This window comes from Mus pahari, chromosome 10 (assembly GCF_900095145.1).
Source record: "Mus pahari chromosome 10, PAHARI_EIJ_v1.1, whole genome shotgun sequence".
Classification (NCBI taxonomy): Eukaryota; Metazoa; Chordata; class Mammalia; order Rodentia; family Muridae; genus Mus; species Mus pahari.
In genome coordinates this window covers 113,256,139-113,278,017 of record NC_034599.1, presented here as the reverse complement: position 1 = coordinate 113,278,017, position 21,879 = coordinate 113,256,139, and the positions used below count along the sequence as shown (strand labels likewise).

Below are 21,879 nucleotides of genomic sequence, written 5' to 3'. Positions count from 1 at the left end.
GAGTCTACAGGTGCACAGAGCAGAGTCTGCAGGTGCATGGAGCAGCATCTGCTGTTGCAGGGAGCAGTGTCTGCAGGTGCACAGAGCAGTGTCTGCATGTGCACGGAGCAGAGTCTGCAGGTGCATGGAGCAGCGTCTGCAGGTGCATGGAGCAGAGTCTGTAGGTGCACGGAGCAGAGTCTGCAGGTGCACGGAGCAGCATCTGCAGGTGCTGGAGCAGTGTCTGCAGGTGCATGGAGCAGTGTCTACAGGTGCATGGAGAAGTGTCTACAGGTGCACAGAGTAGAGTCTGCAGGTGTACACAAACAAAGCAAGAATAGAAACATGTTGGAAATCATGAAAATGGGTTAATAAACTGTGATGCAGTATCATGAAAGACTTCACAAGGTGCTACAAAACTATGGGTATTGCAGAGGCATGGGCATAAGAATCAACAAACTTAAGCAAAATGTGGTAAAAAGTGAATGTAACCATGGTGACCACCATCCAGGGCTCAGGTCTTCTGTTGAACCTGGAGTTCACCTGCAAAGCTGGCTGCCCAGCAAGCCCTAGGGTTCCATTTGTTCCCACGATGAACTGCATCCCCCCAAGTTCTTGGGTTGCAGACCCACACCATTATGCCTGGATTTTTTTTTAACATGGATGTTGGAGACCTGAATTCAGATCTCCAAGCTTCCATGGTAAGCACTGACACACAGAGTCATCTCTCAGCCTCTCTGTCTTTTTCCACATCAGCATTCTGAGGAGTTAACACATTTTATTCTGTGCTGTATCCCACAGCCTGTTTGACTTTCCCTCAAGATCACATGTCCTGAAACTTGGGTAGGAAGACTGTCCGAGGAGTGCATGAACAGAGCATCATGCTGACTTCTCCTAAGGCTGTTTCACCTCCAATACTAACGTCTACCGGGATCCCTGATGATCTAAAGCATTTCTGTTCTACCCACAGTCCTGTGGGATGGGACTGTTCAGCACAGGGAACTTTTCTGTTTGCTGTATGTATTATGATGGATAAAGCTATCACAAGAGCTAATTATAAATGAGAAGGGCACATGTGCCTACAGTATGCAGAACTCAACTGATAGCACCTTTCACACCGTCACTTCCATAAGTGAACAGGCAATTATAATAGCAACTAACTTTCCTCATGGTGTCTGGCAAGCATGCTGTATATTGTTTTCGGGATGCATTTTGATGACAGGACATTACAACCTAAACAACAACATGGGAATCTTACTAAAAACTAGGCCAGGCATGGTGGTGCACGCCTTTAATCCCAGCACTTGGGAGGCAGAGGCAGGCAGATTTCTGGTTTCGAGGCCAGCCTGGTCTACAAAGTGAGTTCCAGGACAGCCAGGGCTATACAGAGAAACCCTGTCTTGAAAAACAAAAAACAAACAAACAAACAAAAACAATAAAATCAAGTTGACACAACTTGATTATTAGTCAAGAGTCGGATGCCCAGGTATTTTGTATGTCCTAAACTTCATATATACTATAGACTTTATATTTGTTTTGAAATAAAATGTAGCTGATGTAATTATTGTATGATATTTTAAAATGTTTTAATATTGTTCTCATAATTTCAGTAAACAGTTTTTAGAAATATAAAATTCAGAGGGTGGGGACGACTCAGCCAGCCAAGCGCCTGGGGTGAGCACGAGGGGATGACCCCTGAGGAGCCAGGCACATGCTCACATCTGCAATCCTAGCACTGGGAGGCAGAGACAGGAGGATCCCTGAAGGTTGCTTGCTGGCCAGGCTAGCTGAAGAGTGAGCTCCAGGTTCAACGAGGAGATCCCCTTTACCTCCCTAGACACCATTAGGATGCAGCCCACTCCCTCTGCTGAGCGCACTGGGCTGCCGTGAAGCTTCTGCTCTCCAGAGAGGCTCAGGAGATGCGCAGAGATCATCGTGGATGGACCGTCAGCCTCTGTATCCAACTAAGTTTGGATGGGAGTTCACCTAGCCTTCACCACAGGACAACTGTGGACCCCTAGGCTAGACCGAGGAGGAGGAGGAGGCACATGTGGACTGTGGAAACCTTCTGGTCCCTTTCTCAGAGCACGCACTGCAGGAAGCTGAACCAGGTGACGCAGCAGAGCTGTGACTTAGAAGCCCACAGTCATTACCGTATATGAAACAGGAAAAGAGCAGGCCATAGCTGGGGATTGCTATCAGTCATAGAGAGAGTTCAGCTTGTCACTTAAAAATAAATGAAGTTTACAATACAAAACTGATCAAGGAAAAAGTATACATACCTGAGAAATGTTAGCAATATATCATATATATACACACACACATATATGATATATAAAACAAAATGCAAAAAACTTGAACTTGTATTTTATAAGTTAAATGCAACTAGAAATCTTACATCAATCAGATTTATAATAATTAAAAATACATTTTAAGCCAGGTGGTGGTAGCTCGCACATTTAATCCCAGCACTTGGGAGGCAGAGACAGGTGGATCTCTTAGTTCAAGGCCAGCATGCTCTACAGAGTGAGTTCTAGGACAGCCCAGAGAAACATAATATATTATATGTTATAATATATAATTGTATTATAACATTTGTTACATTAATATTAACATGCTATATATGATATAAATAACAAAGTGTTTGTGTGTGTGTCTGTGTGTGTGTGTGTGTGTGTGTGTGCGCGCGCGCATTTTATAGCTGGGGAGGTGGCTTAGGGGTAAACACTTAACTGTGCAAGTGTGAGGACCAGAGTTTGATCATTGGAGCCTACATAAAAACTGTGTCTCTCTGTGTGTCTGCATATGTGTGCACATGTGTACGAGTGTGTGTGTGTGTGTGTGCGCGCGCGTGTGCGCGCGCGCGTGTGACGATCAGCACCTGAGAGGTGAGGACAGGGGGGCTCCAGCGCAAGCTGGCTACCCAGATTAGCAGCATCATTGAGCTGAGTCCACATGGGAGATCCAACCTTGGTGTACAAGGTGGAGGAGAGTGGTAGAGAAAGACGTCTGGTGTCAAGTGGCTTCCTACATGTGCACCTCACATGCATATGAAAACATGTACACACACGTACGTACAAACAGCACACACATGCATCAGCAAAAACACACTTTAATATCAATGATCAGCAAGGACGTGACCCAGTGGCCCTTCTATGGAGCACGAGGATGGAAACCGTTCTCCTGCTGGCACACACTTGGCTCTTATTCAGCGGGGTAGGCTCTGTGTGTCCTATAGTGGGGAAGCCAGGCTTAGCTGTGTGTCCAGGAAAGGACAGACTGCCTGAGTGCATGAGGGGGAAGCCCGAGAGGAAAGGGAAGTTTGCATCATTGCTGTTCTATAATGTTGAGAGCCAAGAAAAAAACACTGCAACTATTGCAGTAATATATATTATTGTGAACAATAAAGAAAAACAAGGGCCATATCAGTGAGGGCCGATAGCTTTCCTCCGCTAGCTTCCAATAACCTTTGCCTAAAAACCACAAGAGATATTTTTCTCCTCTTACATATTTAACATCAGCTGCAAGGAGGGTCCTTTCCACAGAAATCACTTAGAAATTCCAGCTAATGCTGACTCCACAGTCTTCCAGATGTACAAACATCAGCACCTCACATCAGCACCAGAGAACAGACATCAACTTTAGCATGACCCATGGCCTGTGTGCTCAGGGTCTGCTGCCAAGACTGGTCATACAGTGCCAATCTGCCCGCAAAGGGGGATGAGATATGTGATGAACACGTGGGACACTGGCGAGCACTGTGCACCAAGGAAAGGAACCACAATTGTCAACATGGGATAAACGTGACAGACTGGAACAGATTCAGCCAGGACAATGACAGTAATAGAGAAGTGATGGATAGGATGGATGGATGGATGATAGACAGACAGACAGACAGACACAGACTGAACACAATGCGCATTTTCCAAAGAGGTTAACAACTGGGTGTTTTGCTGAAGGATTTCATAAGCTGACACACAACTGCAGCTATGCTAACAGCATAAAGGAATATAAACACCATTTCAAATGACTGCTCCCCGGGGGAAGGAAGCACTCAGGCTTCCACAAGATTGTGACAGTTTAGTTCATCATCTGGGTGAGTGAGGGGCTGTAATAGAGGGTCTGATGGAGTCCAGTCCAGTCTGGTCTGGACTTCACTATGTAGCCAAGGATGACTGTGTATGTGTGTGTGTGTGTGTGTGTGTGTGTGTGTGTGTGTGTGTGTGTGTGTGTACGTACACATGCACGCACATACATGTGGGTGCATCTATGCACATATGTGTGCATGTATGTGGAGTCCAGAAGCTGATAGTGTGTGTCTTCCCTATCACTCTTCATTGGATTGATTGATTGACTGATTGATTGATTTACTGAGCCACGGTCTCTTTACAAACGTGGAGCTCTATGACTTGGTTAGACTGGTTAGTCAGCAAACCCCAGGGGTTCTCCTATCCCTGCCACCCCACAGTGCTATAGATGTGCCCCACCATGCAGATATCGGTGCCAGGGAGCCAAACTCAGGCCTTGAGACTTGCATGGCGAGCACTTTAGCAGCTGTGCCAGCTCCCAGCCCCTGGTCTTGAACTTCTGAACTTCTCATCTCCACCTTCTGTGTCTCCAGCTCCTAAGTGCTGGGATTACAGGAATGCACACCACCATGCCAAGCTCATTGTGTGGCACTAACTTAGCAGAATGATTCTGCTTATTTTATGGGAGCAGAAAGAGGCACAGTGTGGTATGGGACAAATAACTCCCCTAGCTCTTTGTAGCAAAGCTATTGTCTCCTGCACACACTGCTCAGTTCCCTGGGGATGCTGAAATGTAAAGCAATACATGATTGAAGTTATTCAATGATGACTTAAGTGTTAACATCTCAGTATCTGGGGCCCAGGTCTCCCCATCCGAGACCCTGGCTTACCAATTGTCTCCATCTGTGACCTCAACTTGGTGGTTTCTTTAACTGCCCCAGGTCAGTGCTGGGAAATAAACTGATTTTATATAAAAAAAATAGATTATTTTTACAGTGCTAAATGGAGACGACAAATGGAGATAATTACTTCCTGCTTAGAGGTAATCACACCAGCTTAATATTTTATTAGGAAAATACCTACTTAAAGACCTCAGAACAAAATAACAGAAACAGTGCTAAGTAATTGCAGCTAAGACCCCGCAGTGGTTTAAAGTTCTCTTTTTTCCGTTATAGATTCTGAGTGTTGTTTTCTCCAGACTCTGAAAGACAGAGTAACTCGCCTAGAATCAATCACGTGACATGTAAGTAGCTAATGCAGGCTTTTCATCTAGCCCTATGTTATGCAAATGTCATAGACTTAACATATAGAAAAGAATCTCAGGGGCCACCACATCTATGCTCTTTCCTCTGGAGGTGTTTGCAACTGAGTATAATTCTGGGCTTCTCATTAGCATGTATCTCCAGAGCAGTGTGCCACAGTGTGTGGAAGACCATCTCCAGTACAGAGTACCAACCTCAGGGTGGAGCACCATCCCCAGTGCAGAGCACCAACCTCAGGGTGGAGCACCAACCCTAGTACAGAGAATCAACCTCTGGGTGGAGCATCACCCATACTTCAGAGAACCAACCTCAGAGTAGAGCACCAACCCCAGGGTGGAGCACCATCCCCCCTTCAGAGCACCAACCTCAGGGTGGAGCACCATCCCCAGTGCAGAGCACCAACCTCAGGGTGGAGCACCATCCCCACTTCAGAGCACCAACCTCAGGGTGGAACACCATCCCCACTTCAGAGCACCAACCTCAGGGTGGAGCACCATCCCCAGTGCAGAGCACCAACCTCAGGGTGGAGCACCATCCCCACTNCAGAGCACCAACCTCAGGGTGGAACACCATCCCCANTTCAGAGCACCAACCTCAGGGTGGAGCACCATCCCCAGTGCAGAGCACCAACCTCAGGGTGGAGTACCATTCCAGTATGTGCAGAGTGCTATTTACTGTGCTGAGCACTCTCCACTGGGAACTGAAGCCAGGTCCTCGAGGAGAGCAGCCATTACTTGTAACTGCTATGATAACCCTCCACCCTGATGTGCACTTTCTCAGTGTCCGGCCTTGTGCTCACTAAGAAGCAGAAGGTTGAGCCACTCCCTTCTATCATCTTGTCTTAGGGTTTGTATTGCTTTGGAGAGACACTATGGCCAAGGGAACTCTTATAAAGGTGAACATTTAGTTGGGGCTGGTTTACAGTTTTAGAAGTTCAGTCCATAATCATCATGGTGGGAAACAGCGGTATGCATGCAGACATGGTGCTGGAGGAGCCAGGAGTTCTACATCTTGATCCGAAGGCAGCCAGGAGGGACTCTCCTTCCACACTGGGTGGAGCTTGAGCATAAAGACCTCAAAGCCTGCCTACACGGTGACACACTTCCTCCAACAAGGCCACATCTCCTAATAGTGCCACTCCCTGTGGACCAGGCAAACTCAAACCACCACACATCCCAAACCTAACTGCTGAGGCCAGGCTGTTCCCTGCCCCAGGTTACTCTGTACTGTTCAGAACAATGGTTTTCAGCCTGTGCTGTGCTCTGAGAAACTCCATTTTACAAGCAGCTTCTATGGTGTCTGAAGCAGAGGGTGGATACACTCCTGGATGAGCACATGTACCGCACCATCTGCCAGGTGACGCCATCTGGCACTGACTGGTGAGGGCCTTGGAAGTGTACCACAGGTACATATGGAGATAATATAGCCATATCAGGACAACCAGGCCCAAGACCTCAGAGGACATGTCTAAGGAAAGACTCTAACTTCCTCACCTGGACTCTGCAGCAGTGGACACTCGATAAGACAGTAACGGACACCTTGCTGCCTGTCATCTGATCACTTAGTGTGTGCATCAAAACCACAGGTGGAGAACTATCCCCGGTCCCTGGCTTCAGCCCTTCTGTTCCTCTGTGGCTGCAGCCTACCCCAACTGCCATCTGTCTATCCTCTTGCTTACCTGCCTGGACCTGTTGTCTATCTGTCTGTCTGTTCATTCATCTGCTCTGGTCCTGTATTTTGTTTCACCTTATTCATCTCAGAGATGGTGTATGGTTGGTTCTCTCATCTCCCTCCAGACTCTCTTATACTCCTAATAGTTCCCCAAGTCTTTTTGAAGCTTCTTGACTCTTTAACCCTTTGCAGTCATTCTGTAAGCAATATATATATATATATATATATATATATATATATATATATATATATATATATATGCAGTATGGTGTATATAATGTAAGATCTGAGAGCTGATATGCTTAATTAAGTTCATAATAAGAATCTGTGTTTTTCTCAGCTGGAAGTATTAAGCAAAGCAGAGATATTTGGTAAGTCGTTGTTGTTGAAATTTCCATGCCCTCCGAATTTGTTATTTAATACATCCTGACATTGCAGAAAGACACAAACATGTTTGCCTATGTTTGTGGCATAGCTGGCCATATTCACAGCAGTCAGTTACAATGGGGCCCTCCCTTTGTCCCAGGCCTCTCCCTGTCCACCAAGCCTCCATGTGGAAATGAGACAGTCTCAGCTGTACAATGCTTAGGACCTGGGGCCCCAAGCCTGGACACTGGATAACAAGAAAGCCAATTTTGCATGGAAGCTGGCGTCATGGGGCTTTTTGGGCCTTTGCTATGCAGAGCCTACTCCCTCTTGGCTGCTCTCCCCACAAACCAGCTCCTGGGGAAATGCTTACTAAAGTGTGTAAGCATGACAGAGCAGGGAGAGGAGAGAGGGAGAAGGAAGGCAAGGCAGGAAGGCTGGCTTCCTGACTGTGACTCAGGGACAGCCATGCTTTGGTCACCATCACGAAGAGCTATGGAGTCACTGGGAATGACAGTGAACTTCGAGGACAATGAAATCAACAGAGATCTAAGACAGACACCGGCTGTCAAAGTCGCCAGTTCCCAAACACTCAGCAAGCCATGGGGAGACTGAAGGCCTCCGTGAACGCAGGTGCCTCATTCTATCCACATGTCAGCAGCATCCATCCCCTCCAGGAGGCTTTCTCCAAACCCTCCTGAGAGCTAAGCATGCTCAGTGTCACCACAGTCAACGTGGAAGTTGATTAGGCCTGCTTGTTGGCAACACATGTGGAGATGAATAGTTGTGTGTCCCTTCACATCCTTGTGCATCTGAGTTATTAGGAGACCACCCAGTTTACTCATGTTTTCGTAATACAGTGCAGTTTCTATGAACCCAGGACACTTATCGAAGAATGAAAGGAGTGGGCGGGGCACGGGAGAAGCTGGAGCATGGAGAAGCTGTATCTTTCATCCTGACAGCCTCCTTTGTGCACTCCCATGACTCTCATCCCCTCTCTGACATCCTTTGCTGGCTTTAGTGCTCTGGGCACACCTGTCCATCAATACCAGAGGACACAGTGGTGCCAACAGCCCAGGCCTGCAGTATGTGTCCACTCACCTGGCTTGCTGGCAGACACAGCAAACCCATAGCTTCTCATGCTTCTGATAGGAGCAGCAGCTCTTGCAGACGCTGAACTTGCATTCCCCGCAGCAGCGCCTGGCGTTGACCAGGAAGGTGAAGGGGGAGCAGCACCGCATGCAGCAGCGCTCCACGAACTTCTGGTGCTTCGAGAGGATGCTGCACTTGTTGTTCTCCTCGGCCAGCCTCTGCTTCATCTCCCTGCAAACCAGAAAGGGGGAGAAGGTGAGGCAGAGAGAAATACCAGGGTGGGGTCGTCAGCCTGGAGCACCTGGTCCTGTCCCCTGCATGTGCCCAGCCCTTGTAAAATTGTCCTATAGAAGAACAATAAAGGCTGGAGAGATGGCTCAGTGGTTAAGAGCACTGACTGTTCTTCCAGAGGTTCTGGGTTCAATTCCCATCAACTACATGGTGGCTCACAACCATCTGTAATAGGAGAATGCCCTCTTCTGGTGTTTCTGAAGACAGTAAAAGAATACTCATACAGAAAATCAGTCAATCAATCATTTAAAAAAAGATCAATAAAACCAGAGAGACTGTATATGTGCATGTGTGTGTAAGTGTTGAATGTCCATGTGGAGACCAGAATGTCCCTATGTTTGCATGCATGTGTGTGCATGCCTGTCCATCTGCTTATGTATATGTTGAATGTACATGTGGAGACCAGAGTGTTCATGTGCGTGTGCTTGTGTGTGCTGAATGTGCATGTAGAGACCAGAGCTCAATCCTGAGTGGCCTCTCTCCCCAAGGCTCAGGGACAATCATGCAAGAGGTGGAAGAAAGGTTTTAAGAACCAGAGATGGGGGAGGACCAGAGACTGTGCCTTCAGGACATGATGGGCTGTCACCCTCATCAGCAACAGCTGTGGTGGCCACACAAGATCAAGGCAGGTGACATTCCAGCATGGAGTGGGATTCCTGAGCTCTTACTCCTAACGGAAGATCTACGGGCAGCTGACTGCTTCTATGGAAGGGAGAGGCAGTTTTCTTTAAGGGTGTAATCCCTGATAGGTCAACCACACCTCAGTGGTTGGCTCCACCCAGAAATAGTTGTGCAGGACAGTTGGAGTTGATGGGTTATTAAAATTCTTAAAAGAGGATATGAAATTGGAGGTACGGTTAGGGATGCTGTGTGGACCTGGGAGGAGTTAATGGGAACAGTTGGGGTGCATATGATCAAAATACATTACATAAATTTCTCAAAAATTAAGTAAAAATGTTCTTTAAAACACACAGGTGTCTTACTCCATTGCTTCTCGACACTATCTTTTGAGACAGGTTCTCTTACTGAACCTGGAGCTCACTGATTGGCTAAACAGGCTGGTCAGTGAGCTCTGGGTATCCTCCTGCCTCCACACCCACCACCACACTGGAAACCCAAACTCATGTTCTCACTCTTACAGGGCAGGTCCTTTTCCCACCGATCCATCTTACCTGTCAGAGAGACTCTGAATGGTGGGTTGAGTTTGTGTATCCCTGGGTATCATGAAAACCCAAGCACTTCTGCTTCAGATACTACATTACCACTAACAATAAGCAGCCTTGCAGAATAAAGCCTTTTATTCCATTAATGCCTTCTTAGAGGGGAGAAGATTGCTTCTGTTAAAACATTAATCCTCACAAAAGCCCTGCTGGGAATCTGATGCAGTCATGGTCCCATTTCACACCCGTGGAGACCCGAGCAGCCAGAGGTTTGAAAAGCTTTCAAATCAACAGGAGTCAATATGGGTCCTCAGGCAGACCTGAGATGTTGGTGACTCGAATCTGGATGAAAGACCATAATCTTCCACCAAAGAGCCAGGGTCACACCAACATGCAGCCAGCTACTGTCACAGAAATGTGAAGACTAACAACTTGCATACCCCTGAGAGGTCAGCAAAGGGATTGGAGGAGCCATAAGGAGTGGCCCCAAACATCCTGAGCAACATGGTAGGCACTGACAGAAGCCCTGCAGGGATAGAAGTTATATTTAACTACTATCACAATTCCTCAATCCTACTACCACATCACATGTCGTGTCTCACTGCTAGCAGAACTGAGATGACCAGGCAAGTGGAATTTCTTGGGGTCATTACAACCAATCACATACCTGTGGCCTTGATTGACCAAAGCATGTGTGTGTGTGTGTGTATATATATATATATATATATATATATATATATATATATATATATATATATATATATACCACATAACTGCATTAAAGTTCCCTTTGGTATTAAGCTTTATTTTTGGTAGATCTCATTTATTAGTTATCATATGTATGCATGTGTGTATGTTTCTATCTTATTAATACAGAATCTATTTGTCTTCTCTCTGTCAACCCTGAGCCAAGCACTTTCCTCAGACTTCTTGGGGAGGTACAGGAAAAGGAACATATGGGGCAGACGAGACAGGAAAGAACCATGGGAAGTGGAAGTAGAGACAGCTTCTTCATATGGCGCAGAGGATGAGAAAGGCCACCATTAGGCAAAGAGCCCCAAAGCCCCAGCCCTAATGAACTTGGCGGCTGTGTGGAAGCCCCTTGAAATGGTGCTGGTTTGGAAGCTGTGGTTAGGGATAAGTGAGATCAGAGGCCGTGTGACCACCAAGCGGTTGAGACCCTCATCTGCTGGCAACTGTGGTTGCTTCAGCTCCACTGCAGACGACTCAGCAGTGACTGAGCAGCTGGGAGGTGCTCCTGATGAGGGAGCGGGTAGAGAAGAACTTGGAGCAGGCAGACATGTTCAGGGTGAGGGGCCAAGGCGAGAGAGCTGCTCCCAGGGTAGAGAAGACAGAGAGGGGTTTATGTGTTTATTTTTATTTGTGAAAATTTTATACATATATACAATGTATCTCATTCATATACAATCCCTACTCCCTCCTTCCAGTTCTCCCAATGGTGTATCTGCTGACCAACTTCATGGCTCTCTTTTCTATAGCTCACTAAGTCCAATTAAGGCTGCCCATATGTGTGTGGCTGGGGGCAGGGCATGCACTGGGGGATGGGCAACTTAAAATGGCCAGCCCACCCTTAACAACCATCAGCTGCCATTAGCTCCTCAGGGACAGGGTGTGTAGAGAGAGACTCTCCCTGCTCCAAGCTGGAATTTTTGACTCTTTCGATTGTGTGGAGGTCTGGTGTGAGTTACCATAGCAGGTGTGAGTTCATGTATGTAATGTGCTGCCATCCCATGTTCAGAGGCAGAAGTCCAAGGCTCTCCATCCCTTCCTCCCTTACATACTTCCCGATCCCTCATCTACAGTGTCCCCTGAACCTTTTGCAAGGAACTGAACTGTTGACCCACATGGTTGTTAACTGTGCTTGGAAAAGTACCAGATGTGCTTCCCCACATCCCTACCTGTCCATCCCATGGTCTGTTGGGAAGACTTAAGTGCCTCTCACCCTCACTATGACTGAAGCCTTTTCCTGATGGCTGTCATCTTAGAGGATGTGAGAGGTCTTGTGCTAAGATTTTGATCTGTCCATCTCTAATGACTAATGAAGATAGCAGAGGAATGATCCTTAACGTGTTTTCATGGGCTCACCAGCCATGCGTGCAACCTCATCTTTTCTAATGAGAGTATTTGTCTTTTCTTGTTTGTTATTTTGTAAGAGCTCTTGATGTACTCTGGATACAAGTTCCTTATTAGATATGGAAATTTGAGATAGTTTCTCTTCCAGCCAATAAACATTGTATCCTATTAGCATTTTTTAGCAAGGAAGGGAGACTGCTGATTATTCTACAAGGTCAAAGGACCATGAGCACACATTGGGCGCTGCCTAGAGATATCTTCTCAAGGAAGATGCCATTTAGATCCCTAGAACTGGAGTAGGCAGCCAGCTAAGGAGCTGGGGTCAGTACAGAAGGAAGTGATGGAGGGTTAAAAGGCAGAGCAGGCTGGAGCCTGTATAGTGTCAGTGGCTCTCAGGTGGAGACTGGCTCAGCATGGAAGGGAGGCTCAACCACATTGTGTGGCTGGCTTGGCTATGCACCGAAAGCCAAGACTGGGGGCAGTGTAGTTATGGAGGGGAAGGTGGCTGAGGCTGGCTCTAGAAAACCCATCTGCAGACTCTCCCTTCTGCGTGGTCCTCCTGTGTGTATCCACATTACATTTATTCCTTTTCTTTTGACGTATAAGAAAGAAGCACATGTCAGAATTTTCCTCTAACACACACAGACAGCAGGTTCTGCTATGAAGCCTGACTGAGTACAAGATACCCCCTAGTGTGTGCGTACACACACACACACACACACCCGCAGAGCTGGTCCAAACCTGCATCATGAGGCAGCTATAGAAACAGATGTTTTTGTCCTAGAGGACCGGCCCCCTGTTGTGGGATTATTGCCATAGCTCTGACCTTGAGCAGCAGCAGCAACAATAAAACCTTCCCTCTCCCAGGAGGAACAGAGCTGTCCATCACTCTGCAGATGACAGTAAACAAAACAGAGATGTGTGGAGCTCTGTTTTCTCCCCCATCGAGGAGGTCACCGATGTCCACCTCAAAGCGTTGCTCCTCAGGTGCACTCCTGACATCTGCCGTGTCATGAGCTGCCATAGAATGTAAACTCCCACCTAATCAGAGGCTCATCTGATTCATCTACGGGAGGGGGATGCCTGTACAGGAGCCTGTCAGCGGTGAGGAGATGGCAGACCGCACTAGGGGTGGCCGCTTGGTGGTCCATCCTCAATAGTCCTGTTCATGGCAGACACCTTCCTGAAGTCTAAGTTCACAGAGGGGGCCGTAGAGAAACCTGAACAGTGGTTGGTTTGTTTTATATTTGTGTGTGGGGGGGTATACATGTGTTTGCACCTGCGGAGACCAGATGTCAACACTGGGGGCGGAGCTTCATCGCTCTCCACGGTGTCTCTTCAGGGACCTAGAGTTCACTGCTTGGCTGCACTACATGGTAAGTGAGTCCTAGGATCTCCCTGTCTCCGCCTCCCAGCCTGAGATGACAGGCATGGGTTACCACACTCCTTAAGTGTATGCTAGGGATCAGGGGCTTACGCTTGCTTTACCCAGCCCCTATAGAACATTTTAAAATATATCCCATGCGGGGGGGGGGGGAGGAGAGGGGAGGCTGGTGAGAAGACTCACTCTGTGATGGCTCAGGGCACCCACAGGGTCTGAGTTGAGAGAAGCCTCATGACTTCCTGGAATTCTCCTAGTGAGGACTATGATGTCTCCAGGCTGTGGGGATTTCTTGGCTCCACTGTAATGTTATGGGCTGTATGTGCGGCCTGTTATCCACTGAAATGTTACACAGTACTGACTATAAACAATGAAGCACAGACTGGTTTTAGGATGAATTCCAATGAGTAATTTAAATTGTTTCTGCTGAATGTGGAGTAATAACATAAGCATAAAGTAGTGTTAAACACACTGGTTCAAATACAAAAACACAAGGAGGCAATTTTAAAAGATGCCAGTGAAACACGCATACCACACCCTCTGCCTCGGAAGGTGCTAATGGATGTGTTCTTTAAGCTGAATTCTTGAAGTTTTCCTTATCAAAATGTGCGTTTTCCATTCACCTGAACCAATATGATTCTGGTAGCTCGCTCATTTCACGTGGGAACAAAAGAAAAAGACAAAATCGGTTCCTTTATTGTTGGACCCTTCGCTCACCCATTTAGTGCCTAATGTTTTCCTACCAGGTACTGGGGACATAAAGCCAACTGCCCCCACTGCAGAGAGAAGGGCAGAGGTTCTACAGACAGGTGTGTAATGTGTCAGGCGGGGGGGGGTTCTGGGTGGTGTACAGAAGTAGGGGTGCCCACACTGGCTTTAGAAGGGTGTACTAGAGCTACCGACATGTGTGGGAAGACACTGTAGATGGAGATGTGTTCTCTTTCAAAAGTCCAGATACATAGTAGAACCTACGGTGTGTGAGAAGGGATTAAGCTAGGAGTCAGGGGGAGCAAGCTGGTGGTTGATCTTAAAGAGCCTCCATGCCTTGCCAGAGTGAAGTGTTCAGAGGTCATGAGAAGAAGGCAGTGACTGCCTTCACTGGGTGGTGGCAGACAGTGAGACCCTCAGAACTAGGTGTCAAAAAGAGTTTCTGACAGAATGAAGAGGAAGCTGGATCAGAGGAGAGATGCTACCTAAGTCCTTCTGTGCTGTTTACAGAGCCTTGAGGTCATCAAGACCAGGGTGACAAAGATCTAAATGGAGAGAGTGTTTTTTGAGAAATATATTTTTGTTTTAAGTGTGTGTGTGTGTGTGTATGAGAGAGAGAGAGAGAGAGAGAGAGAGAGAGAGAGAGAGAGAGAGAGAGAGAGAGAGATCTGTGTGCTCATATGGGAAGTACCAACAGAGGCCAGAAGAGGGTGTTGGATGCCATCTACAACACTAGATACATTGGCCATAGAAGTGGTGGCTTCGTATTCTTATATCAATACAACGATGGGGCTCAAAGAAAAAGTAGCGTCTTGGAGGATGAGGTAGTTTGAACAGGAATAGCTCCCATAGACTCCTGTGTTTGAATGCTTGGTCAATAGGGAGTGACACTATCAGGAGGTGTGGCCTTGTTGGAGTAGGTGTGGCTTTGTTAGAGGAAGTATGTCACTGTGGGGGTGGGCTTTGAGGTCTCATATGCTCAAGCTACACCCAGTGTGGCACACAGCCTGACCATGCTGCCCATGGATCAAGATGTAGAGCTTTCTGCTCCTCCAACACCAGAAACCTCGGAAACAGTAAACCAGCCCCGATTAAATGTTTTCTTGATAAGAGTTGCTGTGTATAAGACAGAGACAATTCCTGGCCAAAGCTTGACCAGGAACATGTCAGCAGGAGCAGAATTGGTCATATGGGCCTTAGTGAGATGCCAACAGACACAGTTGAGAATACATGGGGCTTGGAAGCTCTGGATACAGAAACAGGAAGTAGAAATCTGCCCACATCTCCCATGAATAGGATTAATCTGCAAACGAGACCGTCCTGTGGATGGGGAATAAAGCTGTACCCAGTACCAGGTGAGCACAAGGAGAGATGAGGAATGGCAGAGAGGACACTCAGTGTTGCTCTCTGACCTTCACATGCACAGGAGCTCACACATGTGTATACATGCTCACACACATGTGTATACATGCTCACACACATGTGTATACATGTTCACACACAGATGAGGGGTTTCTAGTTTGAAGTTCTCCCAAACCTGAAAAGTTTTGCCATGTACATAAGCAGCTTCCCCCAGTCTTGTTCTTTTTTACCTCAGCTAATAAAAGACTTAGCAGCTAGCTGGAAACAGAGGGGCACCCATTAGCCAAAGATGAATGAACGGTTAGTTATTCCCTCTGCCAAAAAGAGGAGGGAAAGAAAGATTTCATATCACACATCCAAACTTTAGCCTAAATTAAAATGCAAATTGACTGCTGCTCTGAGAGCTCACAAGATATGGCTGCTTCAAACACACCCCGTCCAAGAGGAATTCCCAGAGGACGCAGGCTACTTGTCCAACAGCTGCTGACATTCATCAAAGAAAAAAAAAATCAAGTGAATCATTATTGCTTTTATATTCTTGATTTTTTTCCCTACAAAATCTACCTGATTAGATGGACTTTGGAAAATGTCAAAGTTCCTGAGGTCTCTTTTGTCAGTAAAAGTTCTACCGGTGTCAAGGAGTCTCAAAAGTAAAAGAGGAAACAGGGAAACGGGGTAACGGGGAAACGGGGAAACGGGGAGACGGGGAAACAGGGAAACGGGGAGACGGGGAGACGGGGAGACGGGGAAATGGGGAGACGGGGAAATGGGGAGACAGGGAAACGAGGAAACGGGGAAACGGGGAGACGGGGAAACGGGGAAACAGGGAAACGGGGTATTCACACGTGTGCAGGACAATCGGACGGAACAACTTCCTAGGGTCTGATGTCCATGTGCAGAGCTGCAGAGCCTCGTGGGTCTCTCAGTGCCCTGATCTCTCCTCTTCCCCGGAGGCCACTGGGGACAGCAGTGTGCCTTCCTCTTCAGGCTGCCTGCCCCCGCTTGCCCAGAGAGGAAGTGAACCCTAGTGTAGATGCCTAGTGTAGATGCCTAGTGTAGACGCCTAGTGTAGACGCCTAGAAGTGCTCTGCTGTGTACACAGAAGACCACTTGGGAATGAAAACGAGCAGCCACTTGAAGCACTATGATTAGGTTTTATTTTTAAAATATGATAGGAAATATATTCTGAATCTAAAACTAAATTTATCCATTACTTTAACATTCATATTGAGTACACAGATTCATAAGCTTGTTAAAATGTCTGTTGTGCTCATAAATGGATGCTACATAATTTATGTGGCTCTTTATGAAACAGACATCCATGATGCTGCTGCCTCAAGCCATGACATATCCTAAGCATGGAGCAGTTTAGAGACAGAAAAAGATGGGGCCATGAGAGACAAGTACGACGGAGCATGAAGCTTCTGCTCAGGGCTCTCTCCTAAAGGGATGATGATATTTGCAGAGGAATGCCAGAGACACCCAAAAAAAGGTTTTAAAAAACCTAAGTTAATTTTGTGCATCTATTTGGCAAAAGTTACATATTTGGTTAGATCAATCTAGGTATTGTTGTCTAGGTATTCTTTAAGATAAGGTTAATATCCAGAGGGCTGGGCAGACAGCTCAGTAGGTAGGAGCAGGCCCTATTCCAGTGGCCTTAGCTTTGATTCCTAGCAACCACATCAGACAGCTCACAACCACCTCTAACTCCAGCTCCAGGGGATCCGATGTCTCTGGCCCCAAGGCCACCCACATCAAGCAGGTGTGCGTGAACACACACACACACACACACACTCACACACGCACAGAGGCAAAGACACAGACACACACAGATACAAGATATACACAGACCGCATACGGACACTCAGACATACAAAGAGACACACAGACATAGACACACACAAACACACATACACAAACATCCCCCCACAGATATGCACAAACACACATGCGCACATACACACAGCATTTTTAAAAAAGATTTATGTTTAAATTTGTAGACTTCGACTCACACCAATTACTCCCTGCAAGTGGCTAGGTCTCACCCACACTCACCAGAGAAGCAGAAACAAGGCCAGAAGACCACACCACCTCCAGACTTGGACTAGCAACTCTCCCTGGATGTCCAACCTCCACTCACCCTGAAGACTGGGTCAGTTGGCACCATCACCTAAGCACATTCTGTAAGACAAATTGACCTCTCTCACACACAAACTCCAGCGGTTCTGCGCTCAGGGTGCACACACTGACCTGCTCTGGCTCCCATGGTAGACACCGAGAGTTCTGCCAACACTCAGAAGTGTGTGCATATGTAAACAAGAATGCTGGAGAGGTCAGAGTGACCACCAGGTGTGTAATTTATCCCCGGAGAACACCTGTGAGCTATTGAGAATGACAGTTTGCCATCTGGCTGCAAGATTTTATTCTCTGGGCTGGCTCAGTAGGTACAGTGCTTGCTGAACAAGTATGAGGTCCTGAGTTCAGATCCCCAGACACCATGTAAAGCCAGGCATGGTGGTGCGCATCTGTAATCCCGGAGCTCTTACAGTGGGGTAGGGGGCTGAGTCCCCCGGAAGCTTGTGAGCCAGCTAGCGTGGCATTTACAATGGTCAGGAAGAGACCCAGTCTCAAACAAGGTAGAAGGCGTGGTCTGACACATGATGTTGTCCCGTGACCTCTACATGTATGTCGTGACATGTGTGCAGCTACATCCACACGCATGAATACAGACACAGGAACATGCAAACACGCACATGAGTTTTAAAAACAGATTTTTTTCAATTGACATCTGCGCAGAGACCACTAGAGGGCAACCCTGCGCTTGGGAGCTGGAAGGTGTCTTCCTTAGCCAAGGGAATGAATGCACTTACTGCCTTCATGGGCTGCCATGACCAGGACAACCACAAGAAATAACAAGTACATTGAAACCTTTCAATAAAATTTCTGTTTTCTGCCATTTCTCAGTCATGGATTCTGCCCAATATCATGATAACAATTAATTCTCTAGCCTTTGGGATCTATGTTCAAAGCTGTCCCAGACACGACACCTTTACCCAGCCTCGTAATAATCTTCCTTAGTGTGTATGGTGAGTTACCTTCACTTGATAGACGAAGAATCAGACGTCCAAAGAGTGGATACCTTGGGTGGGACTCCTGTGTGTGTGGTGAATTCTAAGAGTGGTTTCAAAAGTGGTGCGGTGGCGAGGAGTTCCTGGCTGTTGATAGCTACCATTATCATCAAAGCAGGAGCATGGCAGCATCCAGGCAGGCATGATGCAGGCAGAGCTGAGAGTTCTACTTCTTCATCCAAAGGCTGTTAGTGAAAGACTGACTTCCAGGCAACTAGGGTGAGGGTCTTATGCCCACACCCACAGTGACACACTATTCCATCTAGGTCACACCTATTCCAACAAGGCCACACCTCCAAATGGTGCCACTCCCTGGTCCAAGAATATACAAACAATCACAATGACCTAGAACTAACCACATAGGCTAGGCTGGCCAGTCATGAGCCCAGGGATCTGAGTGTTTCTGCCTCCACAGCACCAATATTACAAACATGCATCACCACACCCCACATTCATACACAGGTTCTGGTGACTGAACACATGTTCTCATGCCGGCAAAGCGAGCACTCAGCACCTCACCACACGAACCATCTCCTCAGGCTCTACCTACCTCAAAAGAGGCCTCTCAAGGCTTTTTTACAAAGCATTAATGTTTGCTTCAATTTTCTCTTTTTTAGCAGTGAAAAAAAATACACATGAAAATAAAATAAAAGATTGGTGTGTCTAGATAAACATCACTTTCAAGGAAGCCCCTACTTCCTAACAGGAGAGCTTTCTTCCTGGGATCAAATCCTCCATTACACTTCTTTGCGGGCACTGGCAGTGGGGAACTGAGTGGTGGTATAAAGGCCAACACCCTCTGGGTTTTGGAGAGAGCACAAGTCTCCCTAATGCACACCTTAGCAATTTGTTTCTTCCCTTTCTGATCCTCCTCATAATCTATCATGAATGATGTCCTGTATTCCCTGCCTCTCACGTGTCCTCCTCATTGTGTTTCTGTTGCTGTGATGAAATATCCTGACAAAAATCAAGGCAGAGGGGAGAGGGTCCATTTTTACTCACAGTTTTCAGATACAGCCCATTGGAGCAGGGAAGGCAAGATGGTGGGAAGGTGGGATAACTCAGGAGTCAGGTGAGAGGAAGATGGAGTAGCCGACCACACCGCATCCACAGCCAAGAGCAGAGAGTGGTACGCACACATGCCTAGCACTCAGCCAGATTTCTTCTCTCTCACAAAGCCCAGGGTCCAACACTAGGGAATGGTTCTGCCCACAGTGGGCTCAACCTTCCAATACTAACTAATGTAATCAAGACCAGTCCTCCCAGGCATGCCCACAGCCCATCCTGATCTATACAATTCCTTGCCGAGACTCTCTTCCCAGGTGACCGTAGATTGTATCAAATTGACAATAAACTTAACCTTCATACAGACCCTTCCTCAGGCCAGAGGGAGGCCCTTGGCTGTCTGTTGAGTAAATAGGCACCTGGGCTAGACCAAGAGCCTCAGCGGCATGCTGAGACAATTTAGGTACCACAGTCATCAGGAGCAAATTATCAACAGAATGATCAAGACCTTCTCATTTGTGATGGGGAGAGTGCTTGTCACCAAGCCATGAGATTAACCAAGCTCTATGATTACAGCCAAGGACTCTACATACAAACACATGCACCGATGTCTCAAAGACAAGGCTTTGGGCAAGAAAGCAATGCCTCCTTCCATTTTGTTCTGGGCTTTTCTTTGTCTCCAGTTATCTCCCTCACTTTCCAGACTTGATGCTAAAAGTTAGTGCCTAGTACCCTGCAGTGGTGCTGTCAGGGTGAGGGAACTGAATCATGAAGAACTGAACACACTCCAGGCTCAGAATATCATCTACGAGAAGCCCATATTTCAGGGGTATGTTCAATGTGGTATTTGGTTATGATTTAAGCCTCGTTGAGAGTATAATTTTTAAAGGATTTCTGCAGAAATATGTTTCTATGACTGCTGTAGGTTTGAAACACTTCTGATCTTTGGTTAAACATATCATACCCATTTTGCATCATGATATATCCTTTTCTTTCTGTGACATGTCAAGAGCCATATAAATCTAGATGGCAGAGGCTTCCGGAAACGTGACAGGTGGATTTGTGAGATTGCATTAGCCCATCAAGGGGAGCTTCTGCCTGTGCATTATAGTCTATCATCTCTGAGCCCAGAAAATGCTTTCAAGTTTCCATTTCTAGGGCTGGAGAGATGGCTCAGTGGTTAAGAGCACTGGCTGCTCTTGTGGAGGAGCCAGGCTTAATTCCCAGACCCACATGTGGCTCACAACTGCTTGTAACTCCAGTTCCAGGGGATCCAACGCCATCTTCTGGATTCTGCAAGTACTGCACACATTTGGTGCACATGCATACAAGCAGGCAAACACACACAAAATTTTAAAAAGCCTTTAAACAAGATTCTATCTACCAGAATATGGGGGTTATTTACATTATGAAGGAGGCAACAATAACAGAGATTGGGCATAGTATGGGTGCATTAAAAGATAATTCTTGGTCCTACAAAATGGTCAGGTAGGTAAAGATACCTGCAACACAGCCTGGGACCTGGAGTTGACCCTCAGAATCTTCGTAATGATGGAAGGAGACTCCATAAAGTCGTTCTCTGGCCTCTACACATGTGCCGTGACACACCTGCATCCCCCTCACACACATACACACAATAACAAATGCAAGCCTTGAAAGGGTACTTCTTGCTCTTCAAAATGTTCTAAAGATGAACACTATTTACTAGTTTTTCCTCCTCGATATTTTATGATGTTGAAATTACTAAATTAGCCCTGAAAATATTTTGTATAGTTCCCAAGAGACTTGGCAGGCCCTCTACTGCCACTGTACAATGACTCTCAGTGATTGCTATTTAACACAGTCGAGGCCGTGGGTATCTGTAAATAAGGCCCCACAGTAGCTTGCAAGTGGTTCATTTAGCAATTTGCTTTGCTAATGAAAGCAGCAATTCCATTTACAAAAATGTCAACGATACCAGGGGAGCCAGCCTACATACTCATGCATGTGGCTGCCAACACACATGGGTGCTGTTGTAGACAGAGATTAGGAGAAGATGGGGACTCCCCCCAAACCTACAGAGCTCTTGGACACCAATGTTGCTAAGCTCCTTTGGGGATACTTATACACCCACACTCTCTCCAGAGTCATGTCCTCCCTTCTTGCTGTGCATGAACCACTGCATACTAGGCCCAAACACTCTGCACGCTGCCATTCCGTCCAACCCCTGATCCACTGATCTGTTCATTTGCTATTCCTGGATCAATATGATACACATGTTGCTACTCATGGGTGTGGGAATGGAGGCACATTACAGTTTATGCCACACTGTGTGAGGTTCACTTCTGTGCCTAGTGTTCTGGGTCCATGTCT

The 21,879-nt window shown here is 46.8% G+C and overlaps 1 protein-coding gene and 1 pseudogene across 1 annotated transcript in view; both read right to left on the bottom strand.

Annotated features, from left to right (window-relative positions):
• Positions 1-21,879, bottom strand: part of Myrip (myosin VIIA and Rab interacting protein) — a 172,308-nt gene that overhangs the window by 78,619 nt on the left and 71,810 nt on the right. The window contains exon 3 of the mRNA XM_021206681.2: positions 8,408-8,629. Within this exon, the coding sequence (XP_021062340.1) occupies positions 8,408-8,629 (222 nt within the window). The remainder of the gene's footprint in view (positions 1-8,407; positions 8,630-21,879) is intronic.
• Positions 10,893-11,151, bottom strand: LOC110327557 (annotated as a pseudogene).